Below are 17,487 nucleotides of genomic sequence, written 5' to 3'. Positions count from 1 at the left end.
CTGCAGTCTATGGGGTCACAAAGAGTCAGACATGCCTGAGAGACTGAACTGAACTGAACAGAACAAACCACAGTCTGGGGCCAGACTGCTTCACAGGCAAATTCTATCAGATATTTAGAGAAGAGTTAACACTATCCTTCTGAAACTGTTCCAAAAAATTGCAGAAGAAAGAGCACTTTCAAACTCATTCTATGAAGCCATCATCACCCTGATATAAAAACCAGATAAAGATACCAAAGAAAATTACAGGCCAATATCACTGATAAACATAGATGCAAAAATCCTAAAACAAAATACTAGCAAACTGAATCAAACAATACATTAAAAGGGTTATACACTATGATCAATTAAAATTTACCCCAGAAATACAAGGATTTTTCAATACTGGCACAATCAGTGTGGAATATAACATCATATATTGGAGAATAAAAACCATATGGCCATCCCAATAGTTTCAGAAAAAGCTTTTGACAAAGTTTAACACCATTTATGATTAAAAAAAAAAAAACTCTCCAGAAAATGGGCATAGAGCAGACATGAGTACATGCACAGCAAGTTGCTTCAGTTGTATCTGACTCTTTGTGACCTAAGGACTGTAGCCTGCCAGGCTGCTCTGTCCATGGACTCTCCAAGCAAGAATACTGGAGTGCATTGCCATGCCCCCTCCAGGGGAACCCAGGGATCAAACCCATGTCTATTACATCTCCTGCATTGGCAAGCATGTTCTTTACCACCAGCGCCACCTGGAAGGCCCAGAGGGGACACACTTCAACATAATAAAGGCCATATATGACACAGAAGAACTATACAAAAAAGATCTTCATGACCCAGATAACCACAATGGTGTGATCACTCACCTAGAGCCTGATATCCTGGAGTGCGAAGTCAAGTGGCCCTTAGGAAGCACCACTACAAACAAAGTTAGTGGAGGTGATGGAATTCCAGCTGAGCTATTTCAAATCCTAAAAGATGATGCTGTGAACATGCTGCACTCAATATGCCATCAAGGTTGGAAAACTCAGCAGTGGCCACAGGACTGGAAAAGGTCAGTTTTCATTCCAATCCCAAAGAAAGGCAATGCCAAAGAATGTTTAAACTACCGCACAGTTGCACTCATCTCACATGTTAGCAAAGTAATGCTCAAAATTCTCCAAGCCAGGCTCAACATTACATGAACCAAGAACTTCCAGATGTTCAAGCTGGATTTGGAAAAGGCAGAGAAACCAGAGATCAAAGTGTCAACATCCATTGGATCACCAAAAAAGCAAGAGAGTTTCAGAAAAACATCTACGTCTGCTATAATGACTATGCCAAAGCCTTTGACTGTGGATCACAACAAACTGTGGATAATTCTAAAAGAGATGTGAATACCAGACCACCTGACCTGCCTCCTGAGAAATCTGTATGCAGGTCAAGAAGCAACAGTTATAACTGGACATAGAAAAACAGATTGGTTCCAAAGTGGGAAAGGAGTACGTCAAGGCTGTATATGTCACCTTACTTATTTAATTTATATGCAGAGTACATCATGCAAAATGCCGGGCTTGGATGAAGCACAACCTGGAATCAAGATTGCCAGGAGAAATATCACTAACCTCAGATATACAGATGACACCACCCTTATGGCAGAAAGCGAAGAACTAAAGAGCCTCTTGATGAAAGTGAAAGAGGAGAGTGAAAAAGTTGGCTTAAAGCTCAACATTCAGAAAACGAAGATCATGGCATCTGGTCCCATCACTTCATGGCAAATAGATGGGGAAACAATGGAAACAGTGACAGACTTTATTTTCTTGGACTCTAAAATCACTGCAGATGGTGACTGTAGCCATGAAATTAAAAGATGCTCCTTGGAAGAAAAGCTATGACCAACCTAGACAGCATATTAAAAAGCAGAGACATTACTTGACTGACAAAGGTCCATCTAGTCAAAGCTATGGTTTTTCCAGTAGTCGTGTATGGATGTGAGAGTTGGACTATAAATCAAGCTGAACACTAATGAATTGATGCTTTTGAACTGTGGTGTTGGAGAAGACTCTTGAGAGTCCCTTAGACTGCAAAGAGATCCAACCAGTCCATCCTAAAGGAAATCAGTCTTGAGTATTCATTGGAAGGACTGATGCTGAAGCTGAAATTCCAATACTGTGGCCACCTGATGCAAAGAACCGACTCATTTGAAAAGACCCTGATGCTGGGAAAGATTGAAGGTGGGAGGAGAAGGGAACGACAGAGGATGAGATGGTTGAATGGCATCACCAACATGATGGACATGAATTTGAGTAGGCTCTGGGAGATGGTGATGGACAGGGAAGCCTGGTGGGGCTGCAGTCCATGGGGTCACAAAGAGTCGGACACTACTGAGCAACTGAACTGAACTGATGACAGAGTTACAGCTAACAACATACTCAATGGTGAAAAACTCAAAGCTTTTCCTCTCTGACCAGAAATAAGACAAGGATGTCCACTCTTACTACTTTTGTTCAATATAGTTTTGGAAGCCCTAACAAAAGCTCACAATCAGTGACAAGAAAACACATGAAACTGTAAAACTCCCTGGTAAAGATCAATATATAGAAAACGTAGTGGAATAATCAGTTATAAAGTTAGTATGAGTTACAAGAAAAAAGTCCAAAAAATGACTATAACTACAATAATTAGTTAAGGGATACACAAGATAATAAAAATGTGAATTGTCGCATTAGAAACATAAAACTTGGTAAGGGGAGCTTTAGAATGCTAAAAATGTAGCACTTTAGAAAACATTCAAACTTAGGTTGCAATCAACTTAAAATTGACTGTTATAAATACAAGCTGTTATGTGTGTGCCTTATGCTAACCACAAAGCAGAAGCCTATAGTACAACACAAAAGATAGTAGACTCTAATGATAACACTGAAAAAAGTCAAACCCAAAAGGAAGAAAGAAAGAGAAAGGGAAAGGAACAAAGAGAACTATATGACAGCCAGAAAAGAAGAAACAAAATGGAAATAAGTACATACCTATCAATAACTATTTTCAATGTAAGTGAATTAAATTCTCCAATCAAAAGACATGGAGTGGCTGAATGGAAGAAAAAAGTAATATATCTGTATGCTGCCTACAAAGACTCATTTCAGATGCAAAAACACAAATAACTCAAACATGAAGGGATGGAAAAAATATATTTTGTGAAAATGGAAATCTAATGAAAGTTGGAGTATCTATACTTACATCAGACAAAATAGACTTTAAAACAAAATTACAAAAGAATGTCATTACATAATGATAAAGCGGTCAACCCAACAAGAGAATATATTTCCCAATACAGGAGCACCTAACTATATAAAACAAATATTGACATACCTAAAGGAAGACATGAACAGCAGTACAATAATACTAGGGGATTTTATACCACAGTAGATCATCCAAACAAACCACCACCAATAACAAATCAATAAACATTGGTCTTGAAGGACTTTAGACAAAAGGACTTAACAGATAAGTACAGAACATTCCATCAAAAGCAACAGAATTTACATCTTCCCAAGTCCACATGGAACATTCTCCAGGATAGATCATGTTATGTCACAAGTCTCAATAAATTTAGAAGACTGAAATCATATTAGGCATCTTTTCTGACCATAATGGTATGAAATGAAGCAAGAAATCTCAATTACAGAAGGAAAACTGGAAAATTTACAAATATGTGGAAACTTAATTATGTAAAGTTTAAAAATAAAATCAAATTAAAAAAAAAAAGAAGGCAAAAAATAAAAAAATAAACAACATGCTAGAGAACAACCAAGGTTCAAAGCAATCAAAAGAGAAATCAAAAATTACCTTGAGACATTTGAAAATGAAAAATACAACATACCAAAACACAGGATGCAGCAAATGCAGTTCTAAGAGGCAAGGTGACAGTAGTCAATGCCTACCTTAGGAAACAAGAAAGGTCTCAACAGCATAACTTTACATCTCAAGGAACTAGAACAAAGTCCAAAGTTAATAGAAGGAAGGAAATAAAGTTCAGAGTGGAAATAAAACTAAAAAGATGAAACTAAGAGCCGATTCTTTTAACAATGAACAAACTCAACAAATCTTTAACTAGACTCACCAAAAAACAAAGAGGACTCAAATAAAACCAGAAATCAAGAAGAGATATTACAACTGATACCATAGAAATACTAATGATCCTAAGAGACTATTAAGAACAATTATATGTCAACAAATTTGACAACCTAGAAAAGATGGAAAAATTCCTAGAAACATACAACCTACCAAGACTGAACCAGGCAGAAAGAAAATATGAACTGAGTACTACTAATAAAGAGACTGAATCAGTAATCAAAAACCTCCTAACAAACACAAGTCCAGAAGCAGATGGCTTCACTATGAATTCTTCTAAATAGTAAAATAAATTCTACTATTAGTCAAATTCTACTAATATTCTATTAATACCAATTTTTCTCAAACTCTTTCAAAAAACAGCAGAGGAGGGAATGCTTCAAAGTCATTTTATGTTGCCAGCATTACTGGGACAAGGGCACCACAAGACACAAGACACTGTAATAAATTACAGGCCAGTGTTACTGATGAATATAAAGGCAGAAATTCTCAACAAAATACGAGCAAACCAAATTCAACAATATATTAAAAGGCTCATATACCATAAGCAAGTGGGATTCATCCTAGGATTGCAAGGATGGCTCAACATATGCAAATCAATGTGATATACCACATTGACAAAATAAAGGATAAAAATCAATCATCTCAAAAATGCAGAAAAAAATTTGACAAAATTTAACATCAATTATGATAAAAAAAAAAAAACTCAAAGTGGTTGAGTGACTACGTGCACTTCAACATAATCATGGCCATATATGACAAACCCATAGCTAATATCACACTCAAAGGTGAGAAGCTGAAATGAAAGCTTTTCCTCTAAAATCAGCAACAAAACAAGGAGGCTCTCACCACCTTTTTGCAACCTAGTATTGGAAGTCCTAGGCTAAAAAAATAAATAAATAAAAGGCATCCAAATCAAGAAGGAAAAGGTAAAATGGTCACTATTTGGAGATGACATGATATTCTATATAGAAAATCAAAGCACTGTTTTGAACTAATAAATTCAGTAAAGTTGCATGATATAAAATCAGTATACAAATAATTCTATACACTAACAACAAGTTGTCAGAAATAGAAATTAAGAAAACAATCCCATTTACAATTGCATCAAAAATAATGTCTAGGAATAAATTTAACCAAGGAAATGAAAGACCTGTACACTGAAAACTATAAGACACTGATAGAATAAACTGAAAACACACATTTTTAAAAATGCTTCATACTTATGGATTATAGGAATTAATATTGTTAAAATGTCCATACTACCCAAAGCAATATACAGATTCAGTACAATCCTTATCAAAATCCCAATGGCATTTTTCACAGGAGTAGAATAATCTTAAAATCTGTGTGGACAGGGAGGCCTGGAGTGCTGCAGTTCATGGGAGTGCAAAGAGTCGGACACAACTGAGTAACTGAACTGAACAAAAGACCCAGAATACCCAAAGTAACCCTAAGAAAGAAGAAAAGGCTGGAAACATCTCTCTTCCTTATTTCAAAGTATATTCTCTCTTCCTTGTTTCAAATTATATTACAAAGAAATAATAATCAAAACAGTCACAGTAATTAGTACTATTAGCTGACATGAAAACAGACACACAGATCAGCAGAACAGAATCAAGAGCCCAGAAATAAACCCACACAAATAGAGCCAATTTATGACAAAGGAGTGAAGAATATACAATGGAGAAAGGATAGCTTCTTCCTTTCTGGTGTTGGGAAAACGAGACAGCCTCATGCAGAAAATGAAACTGGACCACTGTCTTACACCATACATAAAATTTAAGTCAAAATCGATTAAAGATTTTAATTTAAGACTTGAAACCATAAAAGTTCTAAAAGAAAACATAGGCAGTAAGCAACTTGACACCAATTTTGGTGATGATGTCTTAAATCTGACACCAAAAACAAAGAAACAGAAGCAAAAATATACAAGTGGGAGTATATCAACCTGCACAGCAAAGGAAATCATCAACAAAATGAAAAGGCCATCTCCTGAACAGGAGAAAATATTTGCAAATAGTTTTTCTGATTAGAGGTTAATATCCTAAATACATAGAGAACTCATATAATTCAATGGTGGGGGAAAATGTTATTTTTAAATGGGCAAAGGATCTGAACAGACATTTCTCCAAAGAAGGCATAAAAATAAGTCAAGAGGCACATAAAAAGATACTCAGTGTCACTAATCATCAAGGAAATGCAAGTCAAAACACAATGAAATAGCACTTCACACCTGTTAGAATGGCTATTATCAGAAAAGGCAAAGAATAACAAATGTTGGCAAGGATGTGAAGAAAAGGGAACCTCCATGCACTGTTGGCGTGAATGTCAATACAGGCAGCCACTATGGCACTAGTATTGGAGAAGGAAATAGCAACCCACTCCAGTATTCAGAGAAGGCAATGGCACCCCACTCCAGTACTCTTGCCAGGAAAATTCCATGGATGGAGGAGCCTGGTAGGCTGCAGTCCATGGGGTCACAAAGAGTCGGACACAACTGAGTGACTTCACTTTCCATTTTCCCTTTCATGCACTGGAGAAGGAAATGGCAACCCACTCCAGTGTTCTTGCCTGGAGAATCCCAAGGACGGGGGAGCCAGGTGGGCTGCCGTCTACGGGGTCACACAGAGTCAGACACGACTGAAGTGACTTAGCAGCAGCAGCAGCAGCAGCAGCCAGTATTCTTCCCTGGAGAATTCCATGGACAGAGGAGCCTGGCAGAGTACATAGTCCATGAGGTCACAACGAGTCGGACATGACTGAGCAGCTAACACACACACACACACACACGGCATTAGTATGGAGGTTCCTCAAAAAGTTAAAAATTGAACTACCATATGATTCAGCAATTCCACTACTGGATATTTATCCAAAGGAAACAAATCCCTAACTCAAAAAATAGGCTGCACCCCCATATTTACTGTAGCATTATTTACAATAGCCAAGACATAGAAAAAATCTTAAGTGCCTACTGACTGATATACATGTATAAAGAAAATGTGGTGTGTTTATACAATGGAATGTTATTCAAACATAAAATAGGAGGAAATCCTATTGTGATAGCATGGATGGATTTTGAGGGTATTATGCTAAAGTGAAATATGTTAGACAGAAAAAGACAAATACCATATAATCTCACTTATATATAGAATCTAAATAAAAATCTGAACTCAGATTCAGAGATCAGACTGGTAGCTACCAAAGGCTTGGGTTGGCATGGGCAAAATGCATTATAAAGTAAGTTAATTCTTGGGATGTAATGCACAGTATGATGACTATAGTTAATAATACTGTATTATATATTTGAAAATTGCTAAGATTGCCTTAGGTGGTATAGTCATTTTAACAACACTGATTCTTCCAATCCAAGAACATGGTATATCTTCCCATCTCTTTGTGTCATTTTTGACTTCTTTCATAAGTATCTTACAGTTTTTGGAGTACAGGTCTTTTGCCTCATTAGGTAGGTTTATTCCATTAGGTAGGCTTATTTATAATTTTTGATGCAATAATAAATGGGATTGTTTCCTTAATTTTTTTCCTTAATGACTCAAGGCAATCTACAGTTTCAGTGAAATCTCTATCAAATTACCAATGACATTTTCCACGCAGCTAGAACCAAAAAAAATGTTAATTTATATGGAAACACAAAAGACGCTAAATAGCAATAGCAACCTTAAGAAAAACAGAGCTGCACGAATCAGGCTCCTTGACTTTAGACTATATTACAAAGCAAGAGTAATCAAAACAATATGGTACTGGCACAAAAATAGAAATATAGATAGATGGAACAGAATAGAAAGCCCAAAAATAAACCCACATATTTGTACTCAATTAGTCTACAACAAAGGTGGCAAAAATACACAATGGAGAAAAGACAGTCTCTTCTATAAGTAGTGCTGGGAAAACGGAAAAGCTACATGTAAAAGAATGAAATTAGAACATTCTCTAACACCATAATAGAAATAAACTAAAAATAGATTAAAGACCTAAATCTAAGACTGTTTACTATAAAACTTGAAGAGGGAAATATGAGATTCTAATATAATATGAGATCAGGACTCTCTTTAAGATAAATCACCACAATATCTTTTTGGATCCATCTTCTACAATAATGGAAATAAAAACAAACAAATGGGACCTAATTAAACTTAAAATCTTTTGTACAGCAAAGGAGACCATCAACAAAATGAAAAGACAACCTACAGAATGGGAGAATATTTGTAAATGATTCTACTGACGTTGGATTAATATCCAAAATATACAAACAGCTTATACAATGGCTGCAACAACAAAAAACACAATCCAATCAAAAAAATGGACAGAAGATATAGACATTTCTCCAAAGAAGAGATACAGATGGCCAAAGGCACATGAAAAAATGCTCAGCATTACTAATTATTAGAGAAATGCAAATCAAAACTAAAAGGAGGTATTGCCTCACACTGATCAGAATGGTCATCATCAAAATGTCTACAAATAACACATGCTGTTGGTTGGAATGTAAATTGGCATAGCCAATATAGAGAACAGTATAGAGGTTCCTTAAAAAACTAAAAACAGAGTTACTTATGATCCTGCAATCCCACTCCTGGGCATATATCCAGGGAAACCATAATTCGAAAAGATACCTGCACCCCAGTGTTCACTGCAGCACTATTTACAGTAGCCAACCTGAATGTCCATCAACAGAGGAATGGATAAAAAAAGATGTAATACATACAATCGAATATTACCCAACCCTGAAAAGAATGAAATAATACCATTTCCAACAACATGGGTGGACCTAGAGCTTATAATACTAAATAAACTATGCCAAACAAAGACAAATATCATATGATATTGCTTATATGTGAAATCTTAAAGAAAGATACAAATGAATTTATGTCCAAAACAGACTCATAGGCATAAAAAACAAACTTATGGTTATCAAAGGAGAAAGAGTAAGGGATAAATTAGGAGGATGAGATTAACATATACACACTATTATATATAAAATAGATAATCAATAAGGACCCACTGTATAGCACAGGGGAGAAGGCAATGGCACCACACTCCATTTTCCTGCCTGGAAAATCCCATGGATGGAGGAGCCTGGTGGGCTGCCATCTATTGGGTCTCACAGAGTCGGACACAAGTGAAGTGACTTAGCAGCAGTAGCAGTATAGCACAGGGAACCATATTCAATATTTCATAAAACCTGTAATAATTATTATAAAATCTGATATTTATGTATATATGTGTGTGTGTGTGTATATTTTCTGAATCTCTGTGCTTTCCATCTGAAACTAACATGATATGGTCAACCAACTATACTTCAATTTTTAAAAGTTGCAGGGACTTCTCTAGTGGTCCAGTAGTTGAGAATCTACCATCCAGCGCAGGGGATGTGGGTCTGATCCTACTGCAACTAGAAAAAGCCTGTGCGCTGCTATGAAGACCCAGTGCAGCCAAAAATTAATAATATTAAAGTTGCAGAGGAAGCAGATCTTAAAAATTCTCATCACTGGAAAATAAATAAATAAATAAAAGCAGAACCCAGAGTGCTATGCAGAGCACTGCAACCAACTTTTACCCAAAGGGCATTTGCTGAACTGACTTAAGCTTTATTTTTCAAAACTTTGATGCTTAGGGAATCTGAAAGAAAAGAGAGAAATTACCAGCTTGTGAATATAAATCTAAACACATACTACATAAGACAACAACAATATTCATACTACAGTTTGCTATACAGCAATGGCCACATGCAACAGCACAGATAAATCTTAGTAGCACAATGGTGGGAAAAAAGAAAGTCTCAGAAGACTACATACAGGATAGCATACTTTCTAGAGAATTCAAAACACACTGAACTGAACAATATCATTCAGACAAATGAATATACATATACCCTACAAAAATACATGTTAATGATAAAAATGAAGTTCAGGATAAGGGAAGCAAGGAGATGAGATGAAGAACCCCAAAGGTAGATAAAAGTTGCCAGTAATGTTTTAATTCTTAGTTTGCATGGAGGATTTATGAGCATTCATTGTGTTATTACAGTATTAAATACATAAATATAAAAATTAGAGAAATAACATGAATGGACAAATAAGATTAGTTATAAAAACTAAGAATCATAATTAGGCCAATTCTCTGCATCTGAGGGCAAAAATAACATTATAAAGAAATGCAGAGAATGAAGAACAGTCAAGATATTTTTGAAGAATAACAAAGTGGCAATTTACCTTACATTAGACACAGTATAAAATTATAGTAATTATGTCAGTATGTTGTTTAACATCTGAATAGAAAATGGAATAGAATTGAAAACTCAAAACTTAAGTTATGTAATAAAGATTTAATCACAAAATAAAACATACAGTATGATTCCATTTATATAGAATTCAAAGCAGATAAAACTAAGCACTGCTGTATTTAGGAACACTTGCATGAGTAGCATAATTATATAGAAAAACAGAAAATTGCAACAGTTGTCTCCTCTCAGGGTGTCTGGCATTGACAGTAAGACACTGACCCCACTGTTTTAACTTGGATGAGTTTCACTTATCATTCTTTTAAACATACGTATGTTTTTATTTTCACAGTTCACAAAAAAAAAAGGGAATGACTTAACTAGTTCTAGAATATACCTAGTGCTAGAAAAATAATATTTGCAAGCCTTTTCCTGTGAAATAAAAGCAACTTTAGAGAATATACTAATTTAAAAGGGAACATCCTGCCTTCCCTATGTGTCAAGTTGAAACCAAGAAACTTAAAGCTTTACTTTCAAAAAGAAAATTCTGACTCACTTGGGAAAATTCCTCCACATGTTAACATTACTGGACTATTTAATGTCCTGGAAGGTACTAGGCTAAAAGATCAGAAAAGTGACACTGATTTATTGTTTAAGGTTTGGTTTCCTGGCTGTTTCTACAGAAAGGCAAGGAAGTGTTTTCTTCGTATTGATACAAGTTCCAGAGAACATGTAGCCAACCATTTTGCAAAAGAAAGATTAGACTTTGCATCAAAAACAAAGACATGGGACACAAATGACATCTGAGCACAGCCCTCTCCAAAACATCTGTCAAGTGGAAAAAGCAAGGAGATCAGGGGGAGGTGCTGGAGCAGGAACTGAGAGCTCCACTTATAGTCATTCTCATAAAAGTCAAGCTCATAGAAGAAAAGAACGAGTCCAAAATTTTAGAGCAGGGTGAGACAGACCCTAAGTTTGTTGAAAGGGAAAGCTCATGTCCAGAGATGCTTTATGCATCATTTAGTCAGGCAAACCCCGAGCATGGTTCTAGTATACTCTCTAGTGCGTAATTCTGGAGACAGTTGCAGGCAGCAAAGAAGATGACAAACTCATTGCTACCACTGAGTTTTAATTCCCTTAGGGAGCAAGAAGAAATTTCTAGAGAGAAACTTGACTTTATGGTACAATGGCTTAAGAGAGTTGGAAGCCAGAAATCTGCTGCTTCTGAAAACGAACTTCCTAAGAATTTCACAACTTCTGATTCTTGTTCTTAGAACCTAAGTGGCCACACAGACATGTTGTGTTCCTCTGGGTACAGGTTTTCAGAACTCTGTGATCTATCACAAATGGGCATATATGACTCACAGTCTAAATAAATAGATGCATATTCTCAACAACTTGAATCCTGCATAGAAATTTTCGAAAATGTTGCCAACTCACCATAGCCATGAGTTTGTGTTTTCTAAATATGAAAAAGCATATAGTAAAGATCAATTTTTTAAATTTTGAAAAAACATAAATTAACATTTAAAACCACCACCTACAACCTTTTGCTTCCCTTGTAGCTCAGTTGGCAAAAAATCTGCCTGCAATGCAGGAGCCTGGGGTTCAATACCTGAGTTAGGAAGATCCCCTGGAGAAGGCAACCCACCCAGTATTCTTGCCTAGAGAATCCCATGAACAAAAGAGCCAGGCAGGCTCCAGTCCATGGAGTCACAAGAGTCGGACACAACTTAGCAACTAAACCAACCAACCTAAAATCTTTTAAACATACATATGTTTTTATTTTCACAGTTCAAAAAAATGGGAATGAATAAATTAGTGCTAGAATATACCAAGTACTAGCCCGTCAAGCTCCTCTGTCAATGGGATTCTCTAGGCAAGAATACTGGAGTGGGTTGCCATTCCCTTCTTCAGGGGATCTTCCTGACACAGGGATCAAACCCAGGTCTCCTACACTGCAGGGAGATTCTTTATCATCTGAGCCACCAGGGAAGCCCCAAAACCTTTTATCTTTTATGAATTTACAAATAGTCATTGTGTTTGATAATCTATTCTCGTTGGGTCAGGAAAAGTATTTTATTATTCTAATTTTCATACTTATATTTAATGGCTGTTTATATTTGACATGTCCCTAATTTATTCAGCTATGCTGAATGAAGGAATTCATTTATTTGCTATGAATTTATAGCAGGACTTATAAGATGCATATGGGGCTTCCCTGGTGGTCCAGTGGTTAAGAATCTGCCTTGCAATGCAAGGGACATAGGGAATGATCCCTAGTATGAGAAGATCCCACATACTGCGGAGCAACTAAGCCCATTTGCCACAACTAAGACTGTGCTCTAGAGCCCCTGGGCCAGGACTACTAAGCCTGCCTAGAGCCTGTGCTCCACAACAAGGGAAGCCGCCACCACGAGAAGGCCATGCACGACAAGGAAGAGTAGCCTCCACTCTCCGCAGCTAGAGAGATGCAGCATCAAGACCCAGAGCAGCCAAAAAGTAAAATAAATAAATACATCTTAAAAAAATGATACATCTGAATTGTATTTTACAGAAATAGTCAAGGAAAATAGTCCACAAAAATCAAGGAAAAGCCATGATTTTCTACTCAGCAAGTTTAGAAGGTATCTGGGGAAGAAGAGATTTGTCAAAATTCTTTAAATGAAAACCCAAACAAGGTCTGAGAAGCTACAAAACAGAGCAGGCAAAACAAAGGACAAAAGACAAGAGCAGAGAAGAGGCATAAATAGGAAAGAGACGAGTGGGTCCTGAAAAGAACTTCCTTTTCTAGTGAACGCTATTGTGGGAAAAGTTTAAGGGGTCAATGAAGGTGACTCTTGAAACATATAGGCTCACTCCTCTTATATATACTTTTGTCTAATAATTAAGTATGTGTATAATAAAAAGCACACTGCTATTTTTCTTCTAGATTGTTGACTTGGACTATATTTGAAATACGTGTAGCTAAAGACAAACAAAGGAACTACATTCGTTGTCTTAACTGAAGAAAACACAATTCTGGGTTCTTGACTAGCTGTGGTCTGCAAAAAGTAAAAGGAGTTTACAATAGTCTATGCAAACCTTTAATCTTAAATAAAATTATTCTTCCTAAAATTCCAGGCATTGTTATTGGACCTATGGCAGTAACAGATTATTTAATCTTACCAAATCCTCACCATCATAGAGAGAATCAAGTTTGAAGGCACTAACACACTCATTAATTTCTGCAGTATAGTGATTTACAGTGTTTTATTATTTTCAGGTGTACAACACAATGATTTGATATTTTTATAGATTATCCTCTATTTAAAATTATTATAAAATACTGGTTATATTTCCTGTGCTGTATATTACATCTTTGTGTCTTATTTATTTTATACTTACTCTTTGTACCTCTTAATCCCCTTCCCCTATCTTGGCCCTCTGCACAGCCCTCTCCCTGTTAGTAACCACTAGTTTGTTATCTGTATCTATGAATCTGTTTTTGTTACATTTGTTTTATTTCTTATATTGCACATGTAAAAGAAAACATATGGTATTTTTCTCTGACTTACTTCACTAAGCAGATGGATATATATCCAAAGAAAATGAAAACACTAATTAGAAAAGATGCATGTAGAAACCAATACAATATTGTAAAGCAATTATCCTCCAATTAAACATCTAAAAAAATAAATATAAAGAGGCAAAAAATATATACGCACCTCAATGTTCATAGTGGCATTATCTACAATAGCCAAAATATAGAATCAACCTAAGCATCCATCAACAGATGGATGAATATGTGATATGCAATTAGATAGATACATGTGTACATACATACACACAATGAAATATTACTCAGCCATAAAAAATAATGAAATTTCACCATTTGCTGCAACATGGAGGGTATAATGCTTAGTGAAGCTGTCAGAGAAAAACAGATTCATTCTTAATTTCAGTAGCAAGTACTCATCAAAAATATCACTTTATTGGCAAAATAATCATAGTACAATACTATTAACATTCCATAGACACTAATAATTAAGATGATTGTATTGATTATTGTAATAGTCACAGCTCATATTTTTGTAGTCTGATACTTTTCAAGGATGCTCTGCATAGGAAGTGCCCTATATCCTCCATATACAAATTAGTGCCAACTTTAAGTTAGGTACTGTCTTATAAGAAAGTTAAGTCGCTCAGTCGTGTCTGACTCTTTGCGACCCCATGGACTGCAGCCTACCAGGCTTCTCCATCCATGGGATTCTCCAGGCAAGAATACTGGAGTGGGGTGCCATTTCCTTCTCCAGGGGATCTTCCCAACCCAGGGATCAAACCCAGGTCTCCCACATTGCAGGCAGACGCTTTAACCTCTGAGCCACCAGGGAAGCCCTATAGAAGAACCTAGGCAATCATAATTTTTATTCAGATAAAGGAAATCTGGTATGTCTACACAGCAGACCTGTTGTAATAACCAATATTTCTAGATCTTTTCACATTTCTGAAGCTAATGAAAAGAACATTCAAAACACATGAAAACACTAAGGCAATGACAGTCACTTCTTAGTTTCCCCATGTAATAGTACTAATGGATAGTAAAGGATAAAATGTAGTCACAAGGATTTAAGTTCCTAGGATAAGACTTGGTACTTAGTTCGTAATATTCATGGAAGTTGATGACTCACAAGTTACAGGTGGAGCATGTACATATTAGGAAGGACTCTAGTGGCAAGTGACAGAAATCCAGTATAAACTGATTTAAACAGAAATCCATTGGTTCAGGTGACCAGGAGGTTGTTAATGATATTAACATTACTAACGACTAGATTCCAGCCCTCCAGTAGCATCAGTGAGAGACTGCCTTTGTGCTGGCTCTGCTGTTATTTGGCTGCATTCTCAAGCAGGCTGGCTTCACGTGCATCTGTGACACCCACCCGAAGCCCCAGGCTTTTACTTTCTGTGGAGTTAGTAATGATTTGCTAAGTGATCATTCTTAGCAGAAGACCCGGTAATGAGTTTCACTGACCAGGTCTGATTCATCTTCTGAGCTGGAATCACCGAAGAGGCAAACCCTGCCCAGCCCACAGGGATGATTCCCCAGAGAAGGAGAGAGAGTCTTTCACCAGAAGAAGAGATGCAAAACCACACATGTCTCATATACAGAAACTTTGTATACTTGTCTCCCGTGAATGAGGGTTACATAGTAGGGAGAAGAGATTTGGGAGGCAGGAAAATCATAATTTGGACTGTAAGATTCTCCTGTGTGTTTATAGATACCGAGACTACCGTGACCCTCCTCACTCACTGGTGCCCTACGGCTACACACTACAGTTCTGGCACGTCCTAGCAGCCCGACTGGCTTTTATCATTGTGTTCGAGGTAACTTTTCTCACCCAGTTCCTTGATTTCCTTTGACCTAATGAAGTAAAGAGAAGAAGCAGATGAATATAAGTTACAAGAACTTTCAATGTGATTATGTATTGTCTAGAAGCAGGATAAGTAATTCTGTGCAATCTTTTTCTCATTTTCTTCTCTTTAATTAAAGTACTTGAATTTTCTGAGAAATATTTGAAAGTCCACTGTTGATTGTTAATGGATAAGTCAGGAATCTTTGGTCCTATGTTTAATATTCTAGGGCTGTGGTTCTTAAAATTCAGGAAAATTGCCATTTTTCCATCCCCACGCCCAGAGATTCTGATGCACCATGCCTGCAATTTGCTTTTCAGAGTCCTCCAAGGTGCTTCTGATGTTCAAGGACAGTGTTTAGAAAACACTGAAATGACCGTTACAAGTGGCAGCCTCTGGTTGCGCATCATCATGACATTACTTATGAACGTATAAAGTGTAATCTACCTAGACGATTATGCCTGTATTGTGTGTCAGTAAAATTATATCATCTATTTTCTCCTAGTCTTTAAGAAAATTGTACTAAAAATAGTTTGCATTCCCATAACTGTATCCCAAAATGGAAATTTCATCTCTCATTACATATATTAAAGCCAGATTAATGCAAGCGAAGGCTGCCTCTTGGCTCAGACTAAAAGTTCCTATACAGGCATACCTCAGAGATACTGCAGGTTTGGTGCCAGACCACCACAATCAAGTATTTTGCCATCTGTGGAGCCTTTTAAAATATTTTCTTACAATTATCATAATGACACCCATTTTGTGGGTGGAGGAATTGAGTTTCAGAGTGACTTATCCTCAGGTAAACCGTCTTCAGTGCTAAAAGTGGAGCTGGGATTCAGACCTGGCCTCCTGGTTCCATGGTACTTTCTTCTGGCTCTCCTTTGCAGTCTCTGGCCATTGCTTCTCCACCTTCCTTCCCGAATCCTCATTTCCTATGTGGTGCCATCCCACCAGGTTCAGTCCTTGCCTACCCTGTGACTTTCTCTCCTCACACACACCTCCCCTGGCTTCATCCCACTTTCCAGAAACTCCAGAGGCTCCACATCCCTGGTCTTGACCAGCTCCCAGAGCTCTTTCAGTTCAGGCTGCACAGTAGACCTGACTCTGCTGTATTCTCCCCTGTGTTTTTAGCACCTCGTGTTTTGTATAAAGCACCTCATTTCATATCTGATCCCAGACCTCCCAAAAGATCTAAGGGATCGAATGAGAAGAGAGAAGTACTTGATTCAGGAGATGATGTATGAAGCAGAACTGGAGCGTCTTCAGAAGGAACGAAAGGAGAGGAAGAAAAATGGAAAAGCACACCACAATGAGTGGCCGTGACCAGGTCGGTGAGAGGTACGTTCACGCTCTGAAATCTCTCCTTGGCTGGGAGGGGTGCTTTTAACTCCTTGAAACAGAGCTTGCCATTGTTCTCTTGATAGGGATGAAAATAAATCCTTTAAAGTTAGTTGCACAGTCATGTCCAACTCTTTGTGATCCCACGGACCACGCCAGCCAGGCTCCTCTGCCCATGGAATTCTCCAGGCACGAATATTGGAGTGGGTTGCCATTTCCTTCTCCAGGGGATCTTCCTGATCCAGGGATCGAAACCAGGTCTCCTGCATTGCAGGCAGGTTCTTTACCAATTGAGCCACTAGGGAAGCCCAGTAGTAAATAATCCTTTAGAAGTTTCCAAAACCAGCCTATTTCTTACTTTAATTGCTAATTTAACCGAATCTTCCCTTTGCACACAACTCCTGCAGCTCTTC

At 37.1% G+C, this 17,487-nt stretch overlaps 1 protein-coding gene across 22 annotated transcripts in view; it reads left to right on the top strand.

The window, feature by feature from the left end:
- ANO4 (anoctamin 4) overlaps positions 1–17,487 on the top strand; it is a 428,567-nt gene that overhangs the window by 406,993 nt on the left and 4,087 nt on the right. For 21 of the 22 annotated variants that reach the window (XM_055575846.1, XM_055575864.1, XM_055575835.1 and 18 more), the window contains 2 exons: positions 15,601–15,706; positions 16,868–17,074. In XM_055575846.1, the coding sequence (XP_055431821.1) occupies positions 15,601–15,706; positions 16,868–17,059 (298 nt within the window). In that variant the 3' untranslated portion in view covers positions 17,060–17,074. Of the gene's footprint in view, positions 1–13,274; positions 13,366–15,600; positions 15,707–16,867; positions 17,075–17,487 lie in introns of those variants that run through there. The other variant, XM_055575873.1, reaches the window with a different exon arrangement.

This window comes from Bubalus kerabau, chromosome 1 (assembly GCF_029407905.1).
Source record: "Bubalus kerabau isolate K-KA32 ecotype Philippines breed swamp buffalo chromosome 1, PCC_UOA_SB_1v2, whole genome shotgun sequence".
NCBI classification, from domain to species: Eukaryota; Metazoa; Chordata; class Mammalia; order Artiodactyla; family Bovidae; genus Bubalus; species Bubalus kerabau.
The sequence above is the reverse complement of the archived record's forward strand: the minus strand, read 5'-3'. Positions and strand labels throughout refer to the sequence as shown.